General features: G+C 39.8%; 1 protein-coding gene across 1 annotated transcript; it reads right to left on the bottom strand. All coding sequences in view use genetic code 11, as the record gives it.

Annotated features, from left to right (window-relative positions):
• Positions 1-2,361: 2,361 nt before the first annotated feature.
• EGR_00464 (Potassium voltage-gated channel subfamily H member 2) lies at positions 2,362-26,613 on the bottom strand (the record flags this gene model as incomplete). The annotated part of the gene is made up of 11 exons (XM_024489713.1): positions 2,362-2,391; positions 2,438-2,674; positions 5,564-5,763; positions 6,971-7,165; positions 16,105-16,306; positions 17,208-17,374; positions 19,222-19,456; positions 22,008-22,678; positions 24,535-24,645; positions 26,204-26,434; positions 26,583-26,613. 11 exons carry the CDS (start codon positions 26,611-26,613, stop codon positions 2,362-2,364), a joined length of 2,310 nt encoding a protein of 769 aa, XP_024355710.1.
• Between the last annotated feature and the right edge of the window lie 322 nt (positions 26,614-26,935).

Here is a 26,935-nt window from a genome sequence, read left to right as displayed (position 1 = left end):
TTCTTCCAAAAAGTAATTTATTCACAAACAAGTGTACCATACCAACACAGAAATTAAATTGTGTGCACTGTTTCTGGCTTGTATGCTATGCTATCACATATTATGCTTTGTCCAGGTACTAAATCATTTTTGTGAGGCGATTCCGCAACCTCGGAACTGAATCGGACTTGGTTTGGGAAACAGACAAACTCGAGTTGTATTATATTCTTTAGGCGGACATTTTATGGTAAAAACTAGCATAAACTGTATCGTACAACAAAGAATACTGCAAGATTGTCGTAAATCGCTACTTTTTGGTGGACGCATGTAAAAAATTCTATGTTTTTTATAAGCTCCGAAAGTTACATCAGGCCAGTTCAGCTATTAATATCAAAACTGCATTTTTTTTTTAGTCATCAAGGAAATTTTCTCCAGTGCGTGCAATCAAAATTTGTCTCAGATGAGTTTCAGCCGATTTACCATTTTCTTCTCTTCTAAATTGATATTTTTCCTTAAAAGTCCTACTGTATTACTTCCTCAGTCTACACAAATATTATTTTATTCAAATCACTTTAAGTAACTCAGGCACTCCTCCACATTATTCCTCATAGAATGCCATGAAGGATTAACCATTGTGTTAGTAATTTATAAATGTTAAGAAACACATCAAGAAGGAGTAAATAAATGGATGAATAATTGAGGTATGAATTCAGCTCCTTAAAAGCAGCCATTTCTTTTCTGTAACAAACGGTGGTCTCATAGTTAAAATTCACAAAGAACCATGTTATACTATCCTCTAACTAAAAATTGTGCTTTTAGTGTAAAATTTTTGCTATTAGAAAAAAACAACCCCATTATACTAAAACTGATTAACAATAAGTTGTTGGAATTGTCTGTTAAAGTTTCTGTCCAAAGCCAAGAGCACTTAAGTGGATGTGTGCCCATAGTGTCCGGAAGAGTTTAAGCCTTTTCAAAAGACCTTTACCATTGACGAATTCAACTGTTACTTGTGCTCTTATAAAATGCTTAACGGCTTCGAGAGAACTATAGAAATAGCATGTAGAATTTGATGCTAATCACACGTGGCCTATAAAACAATAGTTGGCTATTACAAATAGGAAAAATGAGAAAGGACGTGATATTAAAACAATGAAATCGCCAAAAAGTACAGTTCATTTGGAGAAGTAAAGTTCTCTTTAGTTTAAAAGGTACTGTTGCAACTAGGACTGCATTAGATTGCTCCTCTAGTGAAATAGCCAATAAAGTGGGGAATTGTGGAAAGGGGTGTCGACGTGGAACGCCACCTTGGTCGTGCTTATCAGCTGACCTTTATCAGACTCCATAAAACCGTCTGTGATATTACTGGGTAGAAAACTTTTCCACTTTAAGTATCACACCGGTTTGTTCAGGCAATTACCGATCATTTCTATGCCCTGCTAATCTTGGATGCGTTTAAAGTATTAGATGTACGCATCAAAGAGGGACTGTGATCATACAGTCAGGCCATGACTGTGAAAAGGGATCCTCGTTAAATTTGCTTTTTATAGATTTATAGCAGACCTTGGAATGAAATTCATCTAAAAGGTACCTGCTTTGGCCAAAACCTAGCATATAATGAAAAAGCGATCTGCCTTAGAAAAGCTATCCCATTATTTTCACAAAACCCTCGGCCGTTAACTAATGTCAATTACTGGGAAAAAGTGTAGCAAATTTAGCAAAAACCGAGTAATTCACAAAATACAGTTGCCACAGTGACTTTGTCCCTATCATATTTAGCTAGCTAAAGTTAGTTGCCGAAATTTACCAGGGTTTTAAGGTATATTTCGTTCGGTGGGTCTGATTAGCTGAAAAAATGCACTGTAGCTTTATTCAAATTAAAACTGTAGAAGCGTCTTTCAGTGTGTTTAATTTGGACGGCTAGCAGAGGTTTGTCATATCAAGAACAGACAAAAAACAAATTTTTGACAAATATTTCATCAAGTTTGAGGAAATTAAATGTCGAACTAATAACTTATAATAGACAGGAATAAAACAGATGATTACTTGACACAGAATATGCCTATGAAAATATCCGTATTGTGGGGCTAGTGTGATCCACCCCTTATTACTTTGCAACTTAAATTCGGCGACATGGTTTGTGCTAGCTTTGGGACCTCGCGGGTGAAAAGTGAATCACCGATGCCGATCAAACAAATGCTACATCAACATATAACCCAAATACCTTTGGCAAAGAGGGTAAATTAAATACCTTAGGGCATATAGAATGAGGTAAATTGCAAAAGGGACGCCCTGATAAAACTACAAATATGTAAATTTGTGGCAACATATGATCTCGCATCATTTAATTAAATTTGCCGCCCAAAATCTGCTTGGCGGGTTTGATCACTTGATCAAGTCAGTGTCGACCTTGACCTTGGAAAGACCATAATGGGCATAACTTACCCAGCAGTGCAACTACCGAGCCTTCTTCATCGAGAATTTCGAGAGAACCGCTGCAAACGAAGTAGAGATTGCGAATGGCATCACCACGATGCACAAGGTATTCGCCGGGCGTGGCAAAGCGAGTACCAATGAGTTGGGCGATGCTCTTTTGACAGCCGATGCTAGCCGACTTGAAGATAGGCAGCGAAAGCATCTCCCTGTTTATGTGCAGCGCTATGTCTCCACGCATCTCCTCGGGAAAGGCCTGCATTATCTGTAAAATGCATCGCTATGTCGCAGAACCAGGTCACAAGACCCTCTTCCTCCCCTCTCTTGGACGTTAGACTGCGGAAAGTTATGCTGCATAAATGAAGTACCACATGGAAGGGTATACTAACAAGAATAGAGGCACAAAGTCCCTAAAAATAAGCATTTATTCCTTAAAAATCAACTTATAAGAACAAAAAAGAATAAATCTAAATAAAAGAATGCAAATAAAATTACTATAGGGAATTCGTGGATCATCCCGCCACTTTCTTTTTGAAATTAGGAACACGTTCAGCTGGAGTTAACCAACCGTTACACGGCAATCTAGACAAGATATGGGCTGCTTATTGCATGATTAGACAAAACATAATATTTTACTCCTTTTTGTAGCGACAGACACCATTATCATGGCTGGTAAATTTTAGAGAAACTTGGTAGCCAAAAGGATTTAAAGAAGAATATACAAGGCCTTTGTGCAAGTCTTATTTGTTATTCTCTTCAAGTAGTGATTAGGTAGGTGAAGACATCAGGTAGGTAAAAGGTTTTCCAGCCTTTGATTAAAGGTGAAAAGAGGTCATCAAGGAAGGGGATCATTTCTTAATTGCAGGCTAAGGGAGCAATATCCGAGACGCTTGGAGTAATGCCTAACCTCCTGTCAACTATGCTTGCTTCCACGCATTTTCCCAGCCTTGGTGACACCATTTTAGGAAATTTCGGACACCTTTCCCGTATTTTTCGCGTTGATGGCACAATTGTAAATCTGTCACTTAAAACTGCATCAAAGGACTTCAGTTTCATGAAACAATTGGAAACCGAATTGAAATATGTAGTTGCACAAAGGCTTGAGGACGGCAATACATTATTTTTGAATGCATTCTTTTCTATTTTTGAAAAAGTAGTTTGTTTCTTTGCTTACTGTTAATTTAAATAGCTTGCTGACGGTCTGACCAGCTAGCACCACACCTTAGCACATAATTATCCCCAGCAAACTGAATTGTTAGTTTGTTAAAAATAAGGCAAAATGGCCAAATCTCAAAATTTACCGAGTCGTGGGATTTATATTTAGTACCTTGATGGCTTATTCGACTCCTCGTTTCGGTTTCACGGAAACTAAAAGCTCCGCGATTGTCTTCTTCCTTTTTCCGAAAAGTCTTAGGAGGCTACAATGATGGCAGCAGAAAGCGATTCTAATCAGAAGGGACGACTACCTTGATTTTTATTCCAATACGCTAAACCAAATCGTGACGTAAGAAGGGCAAATGATGTGGGTGGGAGAATCGGTGACGACTCCCAACTGCAGGGTTGAAAATGACGTCCACCTTTGGCAACCACCCCAATCTCGTGTTTTGTAGGACTGCTACTAACATCTGAAGCGACACTAGCCGTCAACTGACTATAAAAGTTCGCCACGGAGCTGTTTACGGCACCTATGTAAAAATGTCAGTTCGGTGAACACGTGATACCTCCTATATCTCTCTACTAGCTGGATAAAACCCATGTAGATATGAATGGGTGGGCAGCAATCAAGTAAAAACAAAGTCCTTTATTATAAGACTTTGGCTTTAGGTTAATGTCCCTACGACTGGCGATGAACATTCGGGGTGGTTAGCACATTTGCCTTTCCCTTGGTGCTGTTCCCAAATAGGACAAAAATTCAGACGCAAGTGGAGGTGGCAAGGAGGATCAGTGACGTTGGGCTCATGCATAACCTCAGTTGCACGCAAATTCGACTATGCTTTGATGGTCGATGCAGGAGTTTAGCTAATAGGAGCCCCGTAGACGGCGCTTAAAAGGAAAGAGGGTCTCGTAGTACTTTGTTTATTTGTTTAACTCTTCACTTAGGTTTCACGACAACTGAAGCCTACACGATTGTACTTCCATTGGGCAGCGTGACATCCGGACCATACCGGTGGCCTTTTCAGCTCTTCCGTACTTCAGTAATGGACTTTATTTCCTAGTATTTTCTTCCTTCGTCCTCGGGAGAGTCTTAAGACGCTGCATGCAGCCGCCAGAAAATGTACACCTACCTTTCCTGCCTCGGTATTGCATTATCTTTGATGCTTCATGCCCAAATCTCGTCTGTCGTCAGTGTTCTTCTCTTTATAAATGCATTTTAAAACCACTGGGATCCATTTAATTCGGAAGTGAGTGCTTTCATTTGGCCAAAACGCAATGCGTCATAGCAGTGCCGAAAAAGGTGAAGCGCAAGTACTCCAGGCCACCGCATGTCCTCCTTTACTCAAGTATATGCAGAAATGGTAGCTTTCAAACCGTGTTGGGCAATAGTTTGAGCATAAAATGGTTTCATAAAAGGGGTTAATTCAAAGCGCAACCATCAACTAACATTTTCACGGAAGTTGCAGCTTACAAACGAAAAGTTTTATGGTTATCGGTCCCCAGAGGAAGTGCGCCTCATTGCTCAAAGTTGCATCCCTGGACATTTTTAAAGATGTTTCTGCTTCAAACCAGCAACCATGATTCCTTGAAATGGGTTTTTTTCCTAAAGTTTTGTAATGAAAACCTTTATTTTACCCTTAGTAGTCAACTGAGGTAGAACGCACAAGCGCTCCTGTTGTCAAATATCATGGCTGTAGATAACTCCACGACCATTATCAAGCAAAAGAACTAGGGACAATGGTAAAGGTCTGAGTAACAGTGATGAAGTTTGCTCAACGTGTAGAAGAGCGCAAAAAAGTCTTGCAGAGAAGGATGAACTTCAAACTATACGCCTTTGTGATTGCAAATTCTGCACAAGTACCGCGCTCGAATGCAAGTGTAAATAAAAACGCATAAAAGTCAGTAGTCTTGGGAAATCTCTCAACCAGTTGCCGCCACTTTATGCTAATATGTTCATTTAACTTATCCCAGCTAAGGTGACGGCAGTGGAGGTGCTTACAGTTTGCTTGTCAATTCCCCGATTGATGGACCACATGGCCTGATAGAATTCCAGCATTCTCTGCCGAAGTTGCTTCGGCAAGTGATGTGCCCTGGTGAAGTCCTTCAGGTCCTGATTCTTCGTCTGGTAGGCTGATCGTCGTGTGTACATGCGCTGGATGATGGTTGTCACGTTGCCAAACACTGCTGCGTGCATGAGAGCTGAAAAAAAAAGCATCTATAATTCACTGATTTTTCTATCAGACCAAATTTTTTCCAAGTTTTTGTTTTTCACCGGCAGACTGATTATTGCTGACATGGTGGAAAGTGCCTTCAGTAATATCGCACTGAGTTCCACTTTGGAAGTTCTCGACTCTATTTAAACGTAACAAATTCTGAGAAGGAAGATTTTTGCCAAAATTGAGCAAAAACTAGGAAAGATACAACATTTTCTTTCGCTGTTAAATTCGCCAAAATTTAGTAAAGGCATCTATTCAGAAGGACCTATCAAGTGGACGAAGTAGCGGGCACTTTCTTCTTGACTATAAGCAAAATAATTATTTTTTAAACGGTTTCTTTGCAATACTACAACTACACCGCACTTTCGGAGGTTCTTCCTCTGTCCACGTGCCTATGGGCGTGCATCCCGTCAACGAAGTTGACAAAGTAATGATAAATGTTCGGGGTCATTCATCCTACCTCAGACTGTAGCGTTGTAAACCATTTAAAGCATCGTAGATAAGGGGATATGATTGCTCTTCATTTTTTTGACTTCCTTGTGGTCGAGACATCCCGACAACCTTTGTATTTCTTGCCCCTTAGACACATAATTTCACCAGGGAAAGAAAGCTATCAGAATGATTTGTAGGGGTAGCCGATCTACCAATTAGAACGATTCTGTTGAGATGGCCACACCACATAGAAGTCTTACAGTAAATGAATACATAAAGCCTTTAAGGCCACAAAATATATGCAAACGTGCTTGATTAAAACAAAATATAGTAAAACTGAAGAGTTTTTTAGAAGCTGACCAAATTTCTGGCTTATCTAGCATTCCTGCTCTCTATAACTGAAACGACTGGGGCTGGCAGATGTTATTACTCAAAAAAACCGAAACAGGTTATCTACAATCATTCTTTATAAAGACGGTGGAACAGCAAAAATAGCTGTGATAGTCATCTCCATGCAAGCAACAGTCTGTCAATATCACACAATGTGTCAATCATCAAGTGGATATTATTTACTAGGTCTTTCTAATGGTAAATTGTCGTAGCAGCAGCGTATGACAGGCTATGACTAGTTGTCATTTTTACCACCACGGCGATGTAGTAGGTGACTAGTGTATATCCGGCGTTATTAAGAATTTATCAAACATATCGCCTGAAGCATAATAACTGTCTATCACGAAGCATTTACGGAGCAGACTTACCTCCCACCAGCATGGAGACAATGGAGAATACCTTTTCATTGCTCGTGTTGGGTGAGACATTGCCGAAACCGACGGAGGTGAGACTGCTCATTGTGAAGTAGAGACTAGAAATGTAGATACTACTTCGACTTGGCCCACCTGTCATGTTGGCCCCATAATAAGCGTTAGTTCGCTCCGACAGCTCAAACAACCAGCCTAAAATAGCGAATTGTAGAAACTTTATTATAAGAGTTATAGAGATACCATTCTTTCTGTCAAATACAAAATTTACTCAAATTAGAATGAAGTTAAATTCAAGCTATTAGGACGAAACCCATAGAGCTACCAACGTTTTAAAACAGCAAGAGGATCTAGGCAATTAAACATCAGTTTCAGCTACAATGTTTTTTTTTTCTAATTTTTCCTATTTTTGACAAGAATGAAGTTAAGGCTTGTCTCGGTGTTAGACCGCGATTCCACAAATAGGAATTCTTATCTGTACCAGATGTGGCTGTGATTTTCATGGACATTGAAGTTGAAAAGGTTAATTACCAAAATGTCCTTGTGGATCCTAAAATATTAAGTGGGTTTTTCATTCCTTGGAAACTCCTTCCTCCCTACCACCCTGTGCGGAGATGAAAATGAATCAAGAAGTTGATATCAGTCGCGGTGATTCCTTCCTTTTGTCGTACCGTAACGAATCTCTTGCCGTCTAGTGTCTGCTAACCTTCCAAAGGAGTACGTATACTATCAAGAAGTCTAGTGGCTGAATTAATTCGACCACCCTTTACCATCGTAAAGGAATTGATACGAACGGTTCATACCAGATCTTTAAACTGCTTCCATCAAGAAGAGCTCTGATGACAGATGGAACTACACAATATGCGAGAATTTTGAAAGGACTTTAATAAATGAACTCAAATGACGTTTATTATCGCGTCCTGTGGACTCCCAATTAACCTCGGCCATAATTTGTCCACAGAGCATCTACTTCCGGGTGGTCCTATGTTCGACCTAGCGGTGGATGTAACCAACAGGAAGGTAGCGGCGTCAAGGAAAATTACTGATGTGTCATAAAAACTGGAAATATAAAATACACCCCTGCTTAAAGAAGGACCTTTCCTCATCCCTCCTTCTACATAGGTGGCAGCGTTCTCCCTGTGGCAAATTCTTCTTTTTCACCCCAACCTGTGTTCAGTTGACTCCTACATCCGTTAGTACTTTGTGGACAAAAAAGTACGTGAGGTGTTTAAACTGAAACAAAGGTGGAAACGGGTTTAATGTCTAAAACAGTGTAACTCCAAAAAATGTTTGTAGCCTAATGCAAAACTTAACAAGAATCTTGTATTTTTTAGAAACCTTTTTTTAGGAAAAGTTAGCAAAGACCAGTTGAACAGGAAGGTGAAATACGCAGCGGTAGTCGAGCCCATCAGTCAGTTGACCACACCGACAAGGCGGCCTTTCGTGTTAGATTTGACCCTATCTTAACCTTCGTACTTACCGGAATTTAAAACAATTTTTCATTGATTTCATTCTTTCGGAAATGTATAGCAATGGTGCATTTTGAAGAATATCCAATTATTTGAAATAAATAATTATGACAAATGAGGACTAAAGTGAAAATGCGGGGAACTAAAAAGTACCTCACTGTTTTATATTTACTGCACAAAACATAAATTTGAAAATTACCGGCCTTACGACAAAAATGCTTAAGGGCATTTCTAACTTTTCTGCAAATTCGCTGATTAAAACATTAGATAAATTGATCCTTTCTCCTCAGTCACAATGTAGACAAGTAATGTCCTGCAGATTTTTTCTAAAAATTAAGCAGCTCTAAAGGAATCTTCCCAAATAATAATTAATTATTACTGTTTCTCTTTCCCTTCTAACGAGACATGTGCTTGTGATTGCCACCTATGGAACAAAACTAGCACTGGCCGCTTTTATTTCTCCCTATTTCGTATGCCAGCGTCCAATGCTGACGCTCGGGAAAGGAAATCGTCATCACTTGGTGGTACATCATCAGGGGAAAGGGGAGGATAAGGAAGAGGCTGAAGCAGTATCTTCCTCACATTGCAACTAATTTGCGAAACTTCTCACTTCCAGTTATGCAGCAGTTCTCTCAAGTAAGGATGCCATAACCATCTCATTGACTGACTAGCACTGGGTGTTTCTGAAGAAGAAGTTTTCTTGTAATGGGCAATATTGTGTGCATGGGTCCCAAATGTAATTACTTTCAGGTCCTCAGTAAGTGTACTGTTTCGTCTGTAGTTCACCGCAAATGCTCACAGCGGACAGACTCGTCTAGAGCCGTTGTGATGCGTGCAGACAGACAGCCAACGATAGCTTTGTTCACTCAGTGAATGGCGCAACACTTTAGCCGTTTCTTATCAAAATTTTAAGCTGTCAAATAGTCAGAAATCAATTTTAAATGCAAGGCATACTCAACGCATTTTAAAAGAAGTAGAGAACATGTAAATAGTCTAAGAAAAATTGTGCCATTTGGTAATGCCTGCGAGATCTATTTAAATATTGGCTTCCACAACTCTGTCGGCTAATGTAGGCGTCATTAGTTGTTTTCTTACCATTTAAATAAGCCATTACCGGGAGCATTTAAAGCATTATTCTTGATGTAGTTTGATCAGTAGTGGTGGATCTTTCTTAATATTGATACAGTCTAGAGAGAGTCCACTAACCCATCGCCAGACTCAAACACCACCTCCAAATGCTCCAAGAGTTCGACAAGGTGACTCCACGGCTTTGCGACCTAAGCAAACTCAACTTGGAAGGCAGACAAGCTCAAATCACATTAGACCCAAAACTAACCTTTTCACAAGTCCCCACATCCACCATGTTGATCTATGTGAGTTGTTGATATCCTTGTTCTTACGATAAAATGTACTCTAAAATCTCAGTTATAGTAAACACATAAAGTACTACTTAAAGTATATCTACATGGTGTTGCTGCCGGATAATTTTTGGGAAGGGAATGACAAAGAAACTCCTCTAATACAAATGAATCATAGTTTGGAGCAACAGTATATATCTGAGCCTTAAGAGCCTAATCTAACAAAAATGGTAATGTATTTTTGCTTCTTGACATTTTAACGGATTTTTGGGAAGATTTTGTGTTTGTGGGCAAATTTTTCAATTTCCGAAAAGAAATGGCGCTTGTGTGCAGTAGGGATCATCATCATCGTCCAATTAGGGTGATTATATTAGGTCCATACGATAAGGAAGTGTCTCCTTCGGTAATAATATGGGAATTAGTTGGGATAAACAAATGAAAGGATTTGAATTCAGTTTATGAAAATTATTTCATACCTTATTTGGGACCTTTTGCATTGTTACAGGAGAAGTCATGGAAACTTGATAAGTACTGTTTGCGAAGGTTGGGTGGAATGAACCCCAATTATCACCAAATTGATGAGCCGTTAATGAGATACCTTCAAGAAATTTATGGCAGATGATTTTAAATGTCCCAAAGAAGAGTTCGGCAATTGTTTGGAATTAATTACCTGAGTTAAATGTTTAAGTGCGGTGGAAGGGGAATTTATTTAGCCCAGGCCCAATTACCAGAGCGCACACATTTATAGCCGGTTGAGGCAAACATTAAAGTGTGAAAGGAAAGAAAGAAATTGTCTGGTTAGTAGCAGAGGAATGTGTGTGCGACATTTTCTCCAAGGCACTTTACCCTCATGATGTCGCATTCGCATTAGGAGGACTCTTATCTACGGTCAAAGCGCTTCAATCCCCGCGGGAGAGCAGTTGCTCCCAGAGGGTTTACTTAAACGAGGAAATAAGCGCCATCTCGTTGTTAATTAGTTGTGCTTATTTGCTACTTTTGCTTGAAATGTTCTGGGAGCTGTGATGTGGTGCTACTATCATTACAGGGAGGGTACAAGGTGCCTTGTGGGCAAATTTGTTCGAGCCGTTGATTAAGGCTAAGGAATAAGGGAAACTGTGCATTTTGCGCAATAAATCATGAAGTTCTTTACAATATACTGCTTCAAGAGGCATAAAAAGTTAAATTATTAAGCATCCTTGTAAGGTTACCAAGCCCTAGCCACTGCATCCCTTTTACAAGGCACATAAGTTCCAGTGCTTTGTCAAAAGTATTACTTGCAAGTAGGTTCTGCATTCTAAAATGTTAAATATGTCCATTAAATCTAGGATTTTTTTGGATGGCAAACTTAACCGAATTTAATAGGAAGGTAGAGCAAAAAGTAAACTACGAAAAACACCAGAAATGGTTTGAAAAGGGCTGAAGACCCACAGATGAATTATTGTCATAGCATCTCAAGGTGTATGTCTACCCCAGTTGCATACTTGAGTTGAAACAAAGAAAAGTGGCTTCCGTTTAATCAGCTTTTCTTGATTTCTGCCCTTTCCAACAATCCTGCCTGGCCAAAGAAACTTTGTACCGTACAGTTTTAGTCCGATTAATTTAAACTTTACGCGAAAAGAGTGGTCCTATTCGTTTGTGATTTATCATTCAGTATTTGCACTGAGAAAATTTCTACAACACAACAGAGCACGTGTTCTGTCATCAGGCAATGTGGTAGGGTAGCAGGGTTGGTGTGGAAGGTGTCGCGAATGACTGATAGGATCGCACTTTGAACCTGGCAGATTTCACTATACTTTAACGTTGTTTTAGAAATAATTTGAAGTGCAGCCTGTTAGACTAGCTCAGAAGCTATAACGCCTACTATCGTTGACTGAATTCTTTCGGAGGGGAACAGCATAAATTCTACATTTTTAACAACCGACTAGTCCATTTTGTTTAACTTAGTCTAGTTGTTTTTCTGTATCGTTTGTGAAGGTTCCTTCTTCGGAGCAGACTTGTTCCATTCATTGTGGGTGGTAATTTGGAGTGTGAGACTTCCGCACCTTCCATTGTTTTCGTTTTTCAAAAGCCGTTGGCGCTGCCTTCCTGGTCTTGGGAAAAAAACGGGCACGCACACACCCTTATGGCATAAAGTAAATAAAGAGACAATGTCCTCTGTTTGATAGTTTTCTATCAAAGATCTGTTTGGTGTACAAATACAGAACTGATTAACGTCGAGTCAGCCCGGCCATTTTACACCAAACCCAATCGTCAAGGCCAAATTAGTAACGTATTATTCAAATAAATCTCGTTAAAGTAAAACAATTGTTCCTTGAATAAAAGCTAAAGGCTTTTATGGATTTGGCTTCTAACAAGTATTAATGAATTAAGGGATTACTCCAATCCCACAAACAATCGTGACCATCCTGTTTGCGGATTTATACACTTCCTATAATGGCCTCTTAACTTTTTCTCATTTTATGAGTCGGTGAGATCAAAGGAAATTTCGTTTTTACAGGTCGTATGGGCAAACATACTTAATTGTTCAGTTGTTTTTTTTGCGCTGTTTTAGCCTTGAAAACTCGTTTGCATTTTTTGCTTGGAAGTAAACTTTGGGGGATTATGAACTCACACGTGCCTCATAATGTCTTTTTTCCTAAAGAATCAGTCTCGTCGTAAAATCTACGCCTAGTAGGAATGTTTTAATCTCCCCCGCTTAATATTTGCGCATCAAGTTGAGGATAAAATAGTGCAAGGTGTGTCGCCATCTGGAGTAAATACTTCTTTGAGTAGATAGTTGGGTTTTCACATAACGAAAAGAGAATCTAAGAGCAAACCTAAATTGTTCAGGCATTTCTACGGAGGCCCTTTTCTCCTTTGCGCATTTGGAGCGCCGAAGTAATAATTTAACTGTCATCCGACCGTTTTCTGTACTGTCAAAATTAAATTTTAATCGCACCACTTTGACGCATATCAGTGTCAAGTTGAGTACACGCATATATGCTAAATTTCCAGTTAGCCTGTTAGAAACATTGATTTCTCTTCATTTTTAATGTTTTCCAAAGCTTTTACACCGTACATTATCTACTAAGTCAAAATGACCAACCATCATCTTTAATTTGAGGTAAAATGATATGGCACAACCCTAGGATTCGGTCTGACAATTCGTACACCATATTTAATTAGAAAAAAAGGAAGTAAATTAAACGGAAAGGGAAAACGTGGAGACAATGGTTGTCATATTGACACAGCAAAGCATCCTGCCCGTGGTGGCTGATCTCCCCCTGGCAAATAATTCGGCCTGACCCTGCCAATTTCCCACCTAAGTCTGTACGCCACACATAAATGACGCATTTAATTAAAGTAGAGATTTATTTGTTGAGAAAAACCCTCTAAGCGCTACTCGGTGCTAGTATTAGAAGGATGAAGAATTGGGGTGTGGTAATCCATTTCCCACTAAGATTCTGGTAGCAAACATGTTATGTACAATTTGGGCACTCTTTTCCACTCAAAATTTTAAAAGAGGTCTCATCTTTAAATTAAAGGCAAATCATGAAGACATATTAAGAAGGTGAATGTTGCCGTTAAAAGCGAAGAAGAATGATAGCCACCAGTCTGTGATGTACTGTTTGCGAATCAGACAACTTGGCATTGTTTGAAGTTAATGTGGATTTTAAAATCTCATGACATTAGTTATACGTTCTTTTTTGCTCCTTTAATAGATTAGTGTGGTCAATACCTTTCCAATGATGGCTTTCGAAGAAGTGTTAAATGCAGCTTTTTCCGGTATTTCAAGCGGAGCATACAGTCTAGAAACACCACAACTATGCCCATTTGCCGGAAAGAGGGATAAATAAAACGCATTGTAAGTAGTACATTCTCGTGTAGGCCCAATTTTATATGAAGTTGGTATGTTCAAATTTAAAGAATATCCAAATCTCATTTTAGTTTCGTTCGCGGCTTCTCAGTCTTGTTCGTCTAGAGGTAAATTTTATCTACCTTTTCCGTTTGACAAAACGTTTTGAGTACTTTACTTTGCGATTCTCGGTATTAAAGACTTTGCAACAGTGGATGAGAAACGCAATCAAAAGTAGTCACTTCAGTGAAAACTTTAAAAATTAATGGGGAATTGTCGCACCGATTTTAGGGCGATAAAAGATATAAGTTCCAAAATTGTAAAGCACATAACTTGGGTTAAAAGTACTGATTACATTAAGTCAAGTAAAAATATATCTATAAATATGGAGAGAATCGCGATGAGCGCCGGAAAAAAGACGATTCTGCAGTATTTTTTAGGTCACGATTTGGTGCAAACGTCTGTCCACCACAGGGTGATAAGCAGCACGTGTCACGTTGACGTGCCACTGGTGGCCCAATCGCAATAACGGGGATGCTAAAAGTCAAATCCAATTTGCGCATATTTTTATGAAAAGTGGGATGCCTTCTTACTGAAACTCAACAGGACATATCTGCACTATACAGAGTAATGCCGTTCCGTTTTAAACCGTAGCAAAGTGTCATACCACATTAACTACTCCTTGCTTAACGAAGTGGTGAGGATCTTACAAATTAAAAACGTCAAAATAACTTATTCACGATCATCGCTTAATCAGCAAGTCTGGGATTCGTTTCACTTTAACACCCATTGTGTAGATGGGTAAGTCTAGTTATCAGTGACAGAGCTTAAATGCACCGGTTTGCAAAGCTAGGTTTTGTTATCTACTTTCTGCTATTTAGCGGATAGACATCATTCAAACTGAAAAGAAGTAATTTATATTAAAAATGAAGACAAACGTGTTTCCCCTCAACTCTTATCCTAATCGCATATAATATGCCTTGACAGGTCTTTAACAAAATGGGACCCGATGCAGTCCGACTTAAATAATGGTGAAGCATTTCTCAAAAATGGATAAACAACCAACGGATTTTAATAAGCAACAATGTAATCAGTTTTTGTAGCGAAGAGATCCACTCATTTACTAAGCGGTGTAAATTACAATTAAGCATACTTGGCAACGTTTATTTGAGTAGATAGTTTAAACTCAAAAGTTGCCTTGGAAGCCTGATGTAATCGATGGTGCAATGTTCTTCCGACTACCTGAAGTGGTTCGCTCAAGGTCTCCCGCTCTGCTATGTGACACTTCGATTGTTTGTCAAACTCTATGTTTTGGTTTTGCGGGCACTGAAGGCGCCACCTTTGTACTTCCGCCAAGTGGCATAGCCATCGGGCCACTATCAGTGTTAGGACTTCTTTCGTCTTCAGGGAAGACTCGGGGAGATACAGTTACCTCATTTGAGTTTGCCTGCTTCACACTTACAGCTAAAAAGGTGCCTAAATAAAGCTACTTTGTTATACCTCGTAAAACACGAAGCATAAGGTCAAGTAGCATTTCAAATGAGGACTGATTTTCCACTGGATATATGAAGGCTCGTCTAGAAGTATTTTACATACTGCAAGGAGACTCATCTTTTCCCCTTCAAGGCAAATCAGTTAGTTTAAAAACTGGGTGATCTAAGGAACTCAGGCAAATGAGCTGTTTGCGGATGTCTGCAACTATTTTATAGTCTGTTTTGCTTTGCATGGGCAAGGTGCAATAAATGCCGAGCTACACGCCAATGCATGGCTGTTAATTACTACAATCTGATGCTTTCTCCCTTTATCAGTTTGCTTTTGCAATTATCTTGACAATATCTTCAGGTTTTTATCACTAACATTTACAGCTTTTACTGTGTCGATGTGACTCTATTTCCAATTTGCCATAAAAGGCTGATAGTCGTCTTCCGAAGAAGTCCAACCTGCTAACAAAAGTCGGAGAAAATGTTTGCCCCAGCCTTCTCCGTTTGTATGTGGCTAAACAACTGCAAGTAATGGGCTGTAATGAGCTCTCTTTCATAAATGGTTCTTATAAGGCAAAACTACACAACCTTAAAACTATCACAAGACCTCCTGACCATTCCACTTTTGGCTTATCAACCTTTTTATGAAATTGCCTTTAAAAATAAACCGTGTTCTGCTATCCCAGAGTTGTCTTTCTTTGAGACAACAGCAATCCTAATTTGATTACATCAAATTCCACTCAGAATTTTTTTATTTTGAATGCAAACATTTACCCTTTTGAAGCCTCGTTTAATGCTATTTTTCATCATTTATGTGGTGTCTATTCAAAACATCAGGAAGAATCGTGACGTCACTAATTACTGGGAGTTTCTGTCTAAGACTCATTGAATTACATTACACGATCCAATCCGACTAGAGGGTTGGCAACGCCATAAAAATGCTTCAGAGTTTTCCTACTCTCAAATGGGTAAGCGGGAGATGGGGACTCACTGTGATTTCGCGTCTTCAGGTTCATGAGCTCTCGACTGCCCAGTCCGAACCATCCACAGGCGAACCAATGGGCGAGGAGGAAAAACATGCACATCAGAATGCTCAGAACCACCGCGTTGTATTGGGAGTAGCGCTCGATTTTCTGAAAAAGTCGTGCCAGTCGAAGCAATCGTGCCAGTTTCATCAGATGCATCCAATTTGCCTTGGCATGAACACGAAAAAAAGGTCAGGTCGGGGAGGATGCGGTGGGGTGGGATGCGGCGAAGGAGGCTGCATTTCTGATTAGGTTCGTGTGAGAGTAAGAAGTGTTTCCACGTTCTCGTCGACGCTATTTAATAGTATTTACGGGAAGGCAAGTTATTCTCTGCCAAGAAGAAACATCCTATAGGCCGAGAAGAGGGTGGATGAACTGACCAGGGATTTTGTGTACAAATAGCCGACTAGGTGACTAGAATTAGAGATCAACTAGTGGAGAAGGCACGGGCGGTAGTAAGGCATTAATAAACAAATACGTGAGTAAATAAACTTGCTACTTTTTTAAACATACTGATATTATGCAGTCCATCTCCAGTCAATTTGTTCCACACACTGTATTGGAGCTAAACATTCTACATTGGACTCATCTGCTAACTTATTGTGTTTCCTAATTCCAGACTCGTGTTATGCAGTTACAAAAAATCCTTATTAAGTCTAAAAAAAGCATCTTTCTAATTTACTTATCAAAATTTTCAAACTTTTCAAATTTTGTCTTTCTTAGGCACTCGAAACCTTTGAGGGTGTTGTTGCAGCACCACGCATACAAGGGAAGGTATACAAATAGTGTTTTTAACTTGAAAAAAAAATTTAATAACTTTTTTGTTCTTTCCATTTGAGTTGTCTTTTCTACACTTGAAGCCTTCTCCAGGCTGCTCAGTAAACAAGGTCGTTTCCTTAGTGCAGTCCTACTAACAGATTTATGCTTTCAATTATTCTCATTGGTCTGATTCTCAATCCACTTGAATAGAAGTTTAAGCGATTTTTTTAAATGACTGCCACTATTCAAAATAGGGCAGTTGGAGATAAAGGAGAGGTATCTAGTAAGGGACGGATAACATAAAAATTACCACAGGCGATTCAGGACTTTGGATAGTCCAGATCACATCAAAGGGGACAGCCGCGATGAGATCGAGAATGAACCATCCACGGATGTAGTTCAGGGCGATCTCCTTCGAGTGGTGTACTACTTGTCCGCTTTTACTGACAAACGTCGTCCGAAAATTCAGTAATATGTCTGCAAGCAGACCAAGATTATAGTGAATATGTTTCCACAATATTAAGGAGGGCCTAAAAGGCACCCACTTCTGACTAATTAAAGTAGGTATATCAGCAGAAATGCACCGTTTAGCATGAAAACTAGCTGCAAGTAAACTAAATCGTCGGGTCTATAAAACCACCTTACTTGGGAAAGACCTACCTTAATGTGTCTAGAGCGTGCTAAACACTGTTATCAAACCCAAGTGGATTTATTTAAGCAATGTATCTTTTTGATTATACGTTAAATAAATGCTTGATCAAATGGCCGAGCAGAATTGTTGCTACCAGAATTTGTTTTTAAATGGTGCAAGAGGAAGTGAGTCTGTGCATTGTTTATTTACCAACACGGGATGGGTCACGGCCAATCTGTCTTTTGATGGCACTCATTAGGCAAATGTGTCCACTTTGTTTACCTCTGAGAGCAAAGTCTAGGAAGCCAATTGAACCCTCAGGTCAGGATCTCCTGTCAGCATATTCCAAGCTGTCTACGAAGTACACCTTGTTATGATAAATTCAGTGACCTTAGGGTGGTGGTTTCATGGGTGTTGCGAAGGTCAGACTAATCACATGCTTATATAACAAAGCGGCCTCAAATGTTTGACCTTTAAAAGCCGAAGTCTTTAAAATTCGTTGGAATATTTTATTTACATTTCGTTTTTATTACAAATTGGTTGACAAGAGAACCTAGCGCTCCCAATCCTGAGCCTAACATCGCCTCCACTAGTTTGTAGGGGAGTGAGCCGACAAATAAGGCTGCTCCCACCGTTTTGGGTGAATAAAACCGAGACCAAGAGAATGCTCTGTGTGGCTAGATTCAAGACACTACGATCAGCCTAGGTACACAAACTTGGCAGGTCGCATTAACCCGAGTGGGTATTTACACGTGGAGACTTGACCTACCTCTAATCTCGGTAGAAACCAGCGTTTAAAAGTAGCAAACTAGTTTTTGGTTTAAACTTTGCTCATGGCACCTAGTTTTTACCATTAAATTCCATTCTTAGTGAGGTACTTGGGATTTTGCTCGAATCGTGTTGTGTAAAACCCTCAATTCGTTGTCTATGTTAAACGACTAAAACTGTGATGGAGGTATGCAAGGAGGGTCAAACAACGTCCACGAATTTTTCCTAGTAAAGCATGTTTTTCCATAAGCCGTATAGCCGCGGGCAAATTCGCTTATTCCCAATAATAAGCAAACTTCAAAATTGCCCATCAAATTGTAAAAATTGTCATTCTTGTCTATTTTTGTGCGGCAGTTGGCTTATTTTCTCTACAGCCTTGTTTTTTTGGCAGCTGCAATCTTAAAACGGCCCAAAAGACTAAACTGCTAAATTTATTTTTTCCACAATAGATCCCTTTGTGCTGCCTTCACTAACCTTACATTTTTTCTAGAATTTGTTTTTATTGCTATTCGCCTATTCTACTAGAAGTCAAGAATTGGAAGCTGATTCAAGTATTTAGCAAACCTTTTCCATTGGCATTTCGTACTTCTAAATGTAGCCATTTCGCTGTTTATTTTCAAGGGGAGCATAGAGTTGAGTCTCCTCTGGTTTCACAATAGCATCATGCAATTGACATCGAAAAACCACCCAGAAATTAAGTCGCTAATTCCAGAAAATTCTATTGAAAGCTGATGGTAACTTATACTTTTAACCAGGACTTTAAATTGCTGCTCGCTTTTAAGAAGCAGCAGTCCTACCAAATCCTAAGGCAGAATTTCCACCAATCCAATCACAAACTCATCATTTATATGGAAGGTGTCTGCTAGCGAAATATCCTCTAAAAGAGTTTAATTTAGCTCCACACAAAAGCCACCCGCGAACTCACCAACAATGAAAAGCACCTCAATAATCATATCGAGGGTGCGGAGAGTTCTTTCATTGCTGTCCCTCTGGAAGGCTGCATTGTAGGGCACCATGACGGCAAAGTAGAAGGTGCAAAGGACAATCAGCCAGTCCCAGACTATTTTGAGAATGCTGTAATGCAAGAGAATACACCGCGAGGCCTTCAGATCCTGCACTTTGTACTCAGGAATGGAATTCTTGGTGGAGAGATGTGGAAGCTGAAAAAAGAAAAGAGGATAACATGATTGTGTGCGGAAGTAAAGTGGATGGTCAATCTTCATCGTTTTGGTATTTTCGATTCTGGCAAAGGTGAAGATCAGAAAGTATGTGTCTGTGAATCAAAGAAGACCCACTTTCCTGATGCCAGAAATGGAAACGCTTCAAGCGGCTGTAGATATGGAAAAAAGTATGACAAATTAAAGTGGATTCCATTCTTCTAGGAACCACCTATAGGTTGTGGAGGTAATAAATAAATATTCTACTAGGGCTAAAGCTATTATATATATAACGTTGAGCAAAAAAAGGGATTTACATTTAATTTAGAGTTTTGTGACTGCGCAATTTAAAGACCATGGAAGTGGAAAATGTCATTTGATACACACGTCTTAATCCTCGTTCTGTTTTGAAAAGTACTTTACCCTCCTCCCTGAATAAATATTATGGAAGTTACGAAGTGAAATTATGTACTAGGATGTTTTTTTGTGGCAACTACTATAAATTATCAAGAAAAAGTTGTTTAATCATAGAATCGTGCGATACTTCTGAATTCTTCAAATTCACTGGAACTTGTAGTCATTTCTCTTTATTGGGCCGCTAAGAATGTTAGTAAAAATTAGCGTTTTTCAGCTTTATCAAAAGAAAAGGAAATAGAAATAACTGATTTGTATTATAGGACGATTGCAAAGTGATTAGAAAGGACAAGTTGTGATATCTTCAAAACCATTTAAAGGATAGCACCGGGTCAGTAAACAAACCTGAGACCACATACAAGTGGACACCTCCTAGGGGAAAATGGGAAAAGCGACACAAGCGTAAATTTCACCTAACATTCTAACGAATTACTTGGCTGCGAAAGTGAGACTTTGTATGGATATAATTGTTCAAAAATTCTTCCCATCCACCCGCATTAGCAGTCATTTGGGGGTAAAATGGGGGTTAATTGAAGGTCATAATCTCGCTGCTGCAGAAACTACACGTACGAGAACCCAGTGACCTTTCCCATATTTATACTCTTTGTAAAAAACCGAGAAGTCAAATTCCGCCGAAATGCGGAGACTTGACTTGCCTCCCCCTAAAAAGTAGCCTAACCGGAATGGTGTTTGCAACTATGGTAAGAAAATCTCTCGAGGTTGGACATTGATACAAGCAACGTTACTTCATAAAGCGCTTTAGGAATATCGTAAAAAGATATTTATTCATGAGCTGGTATTGCAACAAAATTTGCAGCTGTGCAACCACGACAGAATGCGTTTTGTATTCCAGCGGCGACTCTCTACCCCAAAGCAAAAGGGTCTCATCAAGGCTTGTGGGTACAGCAGTTTACAAAGGCACGCAAAAATGTGATTTATTTTTTTCAAAATCAATTTTGCCGAAAAATTAGTCAGTTGAAACCAGCTTTCAAAAGATAAAGACTTGATTAACGCGGCCTTTATCTACTTTCCGCTTAAATTTGGTGCATACTTTAAAGTGATTTTGAATAAGATTCGGTTTGAAGCTCAAAACTCCACTGGAAAAAGTGCCAAGGTGGAAGTCAAATAGGTTCTAAATGCAAATTCCATCAGTTTTAAATTGGCGAATATGCAAAAGTTTTGGATCGCACTAAACATTCTCTTTCGGTTATTAAGCTCACGATCAGTGCCTCAATGTAGGGTACCTCTTTATCTATCTAATTTTTAACAAGGTTTAATAAAAGGAATATTTTATTTGATTTGTGCAATGGGAACCTCGACTGAGGAGTGCATACATCTGTTAAAGAATAAACATCCACCAGCATTACTCCCCTCTGATCACATTCGCCTTGTCACTGAGCCGAATTCCCTTAACTCAAAGCTGAGTAGCTCACCGAAACTTATTTTTTATAACTGGCTTGGCAATTTTTGTTTAAACTTGAATCCGTCACCTCATTGGTAGAATGTGGCTCAAAAAGGGGAAAAGAGTACATTTTTCTACAAACATTTTTGGTATGTGTTACACATACACATCACTCTTATCCTGTGCTTAATTCTTAAAAAGTGCCCTTTTAAATGTTGAAAAAATTCACCTTTTAGATATCAAGACATTTACACTCCTACGGTTAAGTCCACTTCTTTTAGGGTTCCCGGCTCATAAATTCCTCTTGGAGTCAAAAAAATACCCTTAAGGCACTCACAAGTCACTAAACAAAAGCGAATAAATTATGCCCCAACAGATAATAAAATGTTACAAATTTAGTCCACTAGTTGTCTTTCAACCTCGCTTTCAGCTTTACTCCTCTGTGATTCAAACTTGTGCTTTTTGTTCTGAAAAAATCCCACCAACCCTCGCAACTGGTTGCAACATAGGTTTGCAGTTGTTTCACAAAGTGAATAGGTTGCCCCAAATTCTGCATATTTTGCAGGAGTAACAAAACATTTGCACAATTACGTCCCACACAGAGAAATATACAAGAAATTAGGCAAATTTTACTCCCACCTAACCGTTAATATCTCCTCTTTCAAAAATAAAGAGTATTTAGGACGACAAAAGGACCTTGAGCTATAAAGGAAGGCAAAGGCTAACCGGCTTACTCACCACACGTTTAAAATTGAGCTTATTGTGTTTATTCTTTTTGTCGAACCGGCCTGAGAGGTGGTAGAGAACAGCCCGACTTCTGCGTCTCTGGTATTTGAAGGTGGAGGAGGAGGTACCATCATCCGACTCGGTAGGTGAAGATGAGGAGGAAGAGGAGGAAACCTGCTCCTTCGGTTTTTTGGAAGAGGCCTGCGAATAATCCGAAAAGCTCTCCGAGTCAATGAGGAGATGATTGGCATAATTTGGTGATGGAAGAGCAAGCGTTTTTGTCGCCGACGAAGGTGACGCTTGCGGTGGTTGTTGTTGTTGCCGTGATAACGAATGTGTTGATGGAGGTGAAGGGGCAGAGGAAACCACCTCATTTTTATTCCAGTGCGGAACTAAACTATGACGAATGCCGAAAGTGGAGCCGAATCGAAAACACACTGCCGACTCCCTTTCTCCTTGGGGTGCGGAAGCTCGGCGGTTGAGAAGAGGCGTGGCCGAGGCGGAGGTAGAGGGTACAGAGGAGGTGTTCACAGGATGGGCGGTATTGCCGCGGCGGATGGGTACTACTCGGTGGGGAATCTGGTTTCCTGAGGGAAGCACTAGAGCCGGTTGTCGCTTGGCAACCAACGCCGCTGGTGTAAGAGTTGAGGCCAGACCACAGGACAGAAGACTGGTTGTGATTCCTACATTCAGAGATTGTAATGGTGCATCCAAACTGCCAAAACTTCCGGTGTTTAGTAAAAAAATTTTATAACTCTTAGAAGAGAGAGTTTTTCTCTAATACAAATGAAATTTTGACCAAAAGGGCCAAGAGAAAATGAATTAACTTACAGGAAACCCAAAAGGTAAACTGATTTGCACTTTTGTTTTAAGTTTTATTAGATTGAGCACGAAATAGTGGAACAGAATAACGTTTTTGAGAATGACGCAAGCCCTTAGATTACAGAAACTGAAAGGGCTTTAACCCGGTAGGACCGCCTCCTCCCTTAATCTTTCTGATCCTTAAGTGCACGTTGAGACACTCCGCTAAATTTGATGGCGGACAAGATAAAGAATAATTCCCTCAATTCGGATTTTGTAGACAATTACTCTGTTAAGGATTTAGAAAGATTGTTTTTGGCGAACAGTAGAGCTGGCGTTGAGACTTTTGCTAGGCTTAAAAGCGGCTTCGCTAAACGGAGTACCTCCGAGGACTGTTATGTTGCTTCGTTTGTAAACGAATCTAATGGGCGAGTCAATCACTTTTCTTATATTTTAGGAGTTGAGACAGAAGATCCACTGCCCCTTAAAAATCAGTATTATCGTTCCAGATGTTAAAGAGAGGGGCACAAAACTTTCTTATTAACTTCATCGTGGGCAGGATTAGTTACAAGCTGATGTCTTCCCCGTCCTCATGAAGCAGATAAAACTAGATATTACCTACTTCTGAAGCCTTTTTTACCATTTCTAACGAGGCAAAATTCTGTGCAAATAAGTTTTAAATTTGCCAATTTCCCAGAGCTTCTGCTCTTAAATGGCCGAAATGTAAACGAGCTCCACTTTCGGTACACTTTGTCCAGTTAGACCACTTTTGAGTTCTCACAAAATTATGCTGACATGTTTTTTGCACTTTTGTGCTGATTTGTAAAATTTTAAGTCAAAAAAACCGTTTGGACTGGTCATGGGTACAAAGTAAGCACGAGATATGGGCGACGTCGGATTGAGCATTTTTGCCCTCGACCGAAGAGGAGGAGGGGTACGCAGAGACATCTTGAAAGTAATTAGCTTAGGTGGTTTGCCAGCCTCCCCAAACCGTTTAAAATGCACAACCCATTTTCTGAAAATGCTTGACGATAAATGCAACTCCTTCCTTGCGTTTTTATTACTGCGGAGCGGTTGGGAACCGGTGCAGCCTCCAGTTATTTAAAAAGGCGGTAGATTTGAGAATGAATGTGAATTACTTGAGAAAAGGGTTTATAATTTTAGTGTAATTCTGTATCAATAAAGCCTAAAATTTGTTTAATTCGTCTTTTAAAGGAATGGCTAACAGAAATGCGTAAGGAGCATTCCAACAAACATGTACCTCTTCCCAAGTCACCCAAATCACAACTTCTTCCCCTCCTTGTACCTCCATCTAATGTGAATCAAGACAATTACACCCGCGGATCGTCAGCTAAAGTACTGCTCTACTAATGTATTTGGAGCATATGAAGGTATAAGACTGCTTCTGAGTTATAAAATAGGGCAATCCTTAAGGCTCCTGCTTACTAAACGCCAGTACCCCATTAGTCTTGCTTTTCGGCTTAAAATAGCTCTCCCTATCCAAGCAGAGGTAAAATAGCTCTATCTCAGGAGTAGCAATTTATGCAGTAAGTATCTTGCCTTCAGCACAAGCGCAGCTATATTTAAATACTGTAACATGATGTTTGCCAGCCTTGGAAATGGAGCTGTTTAAAGGGTTTCCTCTCCTTTGTCGGTCGGTAGCGGATACGCTATTCATACATTGTTGTTTATGTGTGGGAAAAGAGGTCAGATCAAAAACAACGAGCGAAACGTCTACCTGATGTCTTCTTCTGTGCTGTCAGGTCCTTGTGCGAGACTAGGAACAATACAACTTGACCCTTCTCATTCTTTATCGGCACGATATCCAAGAGGCAGTTGAAAGACGCTCCTACAAACCAAAATATGAATGGGTAGGTAGTTTAGTTAGCTACCCGGAAAAGTGTGCCAAAATAAACCGGTTTCATTCGTTTAAAGTTTTGTCTACATTTATTTTAGTCATTCAAACAAGTTTTTTTTCTTTTTTTAGCAATCTTATTGAAAAATGAGGGTTTGGTGTCTAAGATACATTGTAAGCTGTTTCACTACCTCTGGAAAGCATTCAAGCCACCTTATTTCACAGCACAGGAGTGACATTTATCCTCCGAAAAAGCAGCATAGAAGAAGTTGTTTTTTTAGCGAGTCTATGAATGTTGTGTTTTTATGAGACCTTCATTGCTGAAAGATAGTTTTGCCAAAAATTCATGCGCTTCACCAAATAGCGGCTACTGCTACTCGGACGGTATCTTCAGGCGAGAGTATTTTTGTCCATGGTTTCGTTCGTGTTTTGAATTCACACATTTTTGTATCCTCCTTACATTTGCTATTCGATGCTGGATTAGTAATTTTGTCTGTTATTCGCTGGAAATTGAACGTTTTTGGAATTAAAAACAGCAGTTTGGTTGTGCCAGGGAATAGGTATTCACACCTCGCCTCAGATTCAATGATGGAGGTGCAGTAGCTCAGCAATTTGCAGCATCCACCGAAGTCATGTGGTGGTGTTTGCCAGAACTACTGTAATCCACGCATATTTGAATGTACCTTTTAGGCGAGAGGCGGTCTGTAAATACGAGCCCCCTGACGAATCGGACGCCATCAGCCGCCCAAAGCAGAGGGAATGTACCCTGAACATGATCAAACCGTGACATCTCTACCCTTTTACTTACTGCTACCCAATAAAGCATGGCCTCGTCCAACTCGTCTTCTCGTTTCAAGGGCATGAAAGCAAAGGTGAAAGTGGGAAACATCAAGCCTGTAGTTCTACAACTAGCCAGTCGTATTTTATTGCCTTAAAACCACATGCTTTATTTAAACGAGTCTTACCTGTCCCTGATGTATTAATTTAGGAGTCTGCAATTTACACAGTTCATATGGCAATTTTTCCATCTTTCTGTTTTAATTTGTCTAAACGAAAATTAATGAAGACGCTTTGGCCCATCTGCCGCCCCTCACCCACCTCCCACTCCCATTCGTCTCATCAAATTGTCTGCCGTTTGATCGAATGCGGGTGCTTATTTGACAGTCATCGGACTCAGACAGACTTGGAACAGGCCTGAGTGAATAGTGGTTTAAAAACAATCCACTAAAATCATCCCGGACATGATTTTTGCCTAATCTTTAGATAAAACTCTCCAGGTGTCTTGGAAGCATCAAATAAGAGAAAATTCTAGCGCTAATATTTGGCATTCACTTAGAACCCTGTAACGAGAAAACTAGGCTTTTGCCAGTAAAATTTTTTACACTCACAGGAGGTTAAAAACTACATTTTTACTGGTTAAAACAAAAAACAGAAACTGAGACACTATTCCTTCGATTACAAAACCGTAGTGAAGGGTAGAACCAGATGAAGATAAACATCAACGGTGCTGTTTAAATGTTTCATCAAATTCAGGTGACTAGAGGAAACGCACCGTTCCTTTTGTGGAAAATAACCTCTATCTTGAGCTCCGTATGCACCTTCAACGCGGACCAGATGCTGTCCTTGGCGGTCTCACTGGTGTTGGGACCCCAGAGGAAAGCACAACTGCAGGAACGTGACATGATCTGCGAGCGGCTGAAACCCGTCAACTCAACAAAGCCATCCGAACAGTAGACTATGGGGTACTCCTTCACTTGTGCATTCCCCAGTACGAAATTGCTGTCTAAAAAGCAGTACGCGTTAGACACCTCATTTCAAAGCTGTCAAGTAATTAAATTCTCAAAATTGGTCATTTTTGAGATGCCTTTTTTGGCATTTTTAAATTACAATTCAAAACAACTGATATCGTACACCTCGTCTCACATCCCTACAGTGGTTAGCTTCCATTTTTTCATCAGCCATTTGTGTTTTAAGTCGCTTTAATAAACAAGGCTTGGTCATGCACAATTCGCCTTACTTCATTTTCATCCAGAGTTGATAGGGTAGGAAGTGGAGTTCAGAAACCGTAAAATGATCAAAAAGCATTTGTCATTCGCATTTTTTTGGAGCGCGACGCTTACCTCTTCTACTGTGCGTTCCGCCACCTTGTCAAGGCAACTGCAGTAGGGCACTAAAGCATCCCCCCTCGGTCTCAGCAAGGGCTGATTGGTACCCTTACTTTCTCCCTCAATTTTGATATTCCGGAGGCGTCGAGATAGCAGTTTCGATACAAACGGCTATAAAT

This window comes from Echinococcus granulosus (genome assembly GCF_000524195.1).
Source record: "Echinococcus granulosus chromosome Unknown EG_S00002, whole genome shotgun sequence".
In the NCBI taxonomy this organism is placed as follows: Eukaryota; Metazoa; Platyhelminthes; class Cestoda; order Cyclophyllidea; family Taeniidae; genus Echinococcus; species Echinococcus granulosus.
The sequence above is the reverse complement of the archived record's forward strand: the minus strand, read 5'-3'. Positions and strand labels throughout refer to the sequence as shown.